General features: G+C 66.3%; 1 protein-coding gene across 1 annotated transcript in view; it reads right to left on the minus strand.

Annotated features, from left to right (window-relative positions):
* Window positions 1-820, minus strand: part of AIM1L (absent in melanoma 1-like) — a gene marked incomplete at its 3' end in the record, with an annotated part of 2,205 nt that extends 1,385 nt beyond the window's left edge. Inside the window, exons 1-3 of the mRNA XM_009586567.1 lie at window positions 638-820; window positions 332-471; window positions 98-221 (exon numbers count right to left, since the gene is read on the minus strand). Coding sequence (XP_009584862.1) covers window positions 98-221; window positions 332-471; window positions 638-820 — 447 coding nt within the window. The remainder of the gene's footprint in view (window positions 1-97; window positions 222-331; window positions 472-637) is intronic.
* Window positions 821-918: the final 98 nt, after the last annotated feature.

The raw sequence follows: 918 nt of genomic DNA on the forward strand, positions 1-918 counted from the left end.
GGAGCGGCAGCTCTTTAGCTCCATGTGAGCCGCCTGCTTAGGGGTTTTGGGGTTCACCCCCCCGAGTGCCAGCGCCCCGTCCCGTCCCAGCACTCACTTGGCGGATGGGGTAGAGGGATCCCACGTGCTGGAGCCCGCTGTACGTCAGCCAGTTGGTGATTTCGGTGCAGTCCAGCAGCCACTGGCGCCCTCGGAAGTCACCGTGTTCGCACAGCACCCAGCTGCAGGGGACGGGACGGGACGGGATATGGGATGGGCAGAGCACCGTCACCCCCGGGCAGGCAGACAGCACCCACCGGCCGGGGGAAGAGCAGGGCTGGGGCTCACTTACATCCCGCCTTTGACGCGCACCGACAGCACGTGGTTGTTGAAACCCTCTGCCTGGAGACTCCGCACTTCGTTGTTCAGCTCGATCTCCTTCCCCTCAAAACACTCCAGCCCGTGCAGGAAGATGGAGGGCGCCGAGAAAAACTGCGGGATGGGGGAAGAGACGAGGCGTGAGGGGGGCAAGCGGGAGAAGCGAGCACCCATGGGTGCAGAAGGGCTCCAAGGCTGGAGAGCCAGCACTGGGGGTACCCGTGGATGGGGAAAAAGGAGGTTCCTGGGGGGTTTCTGCCCCAGTGCTGGCGTCACTCACCACCGGGACCTTCTTCAAGGAGCGGATGGCGGTGGAGGAGAGGCAGCCCATGGCGCTGAGCGTGGGGTACTCGCCCTCGGACAGCACGTGCTGCTCCCCCGCGAAGGCCTGCCCGTCGAACAGGATCCAGCTGGTGGGGAGGAGCGTGCCCGGGCTGACACGGCCATTGTGGTGGGCATCCATCCCCTCCTCCAGCCCACCAGCACCCCCGTCCTGCCCGCTCTCCCGGGGAACCCCCACGGGCACCTACAGGGCTGCCGGCTGGGGTGATGTCCCTGTTC

The sequence above is a fragment of the Fulmarus glacialis genome, unplaced genomic scaffold, assembly GCF_000690835.1.
Source record: "Fulmarus glacialis isolate BGI_N327 unplaced genomic scaffold, ASM69083v1 scaffold19231, whole genome shotgun sequence".
NCBI lineage: Eukaryota > Metazoa > Chordata > Aves > Procellariiformes > Procellariidae > Fulmarus > Fulmarus glacialis.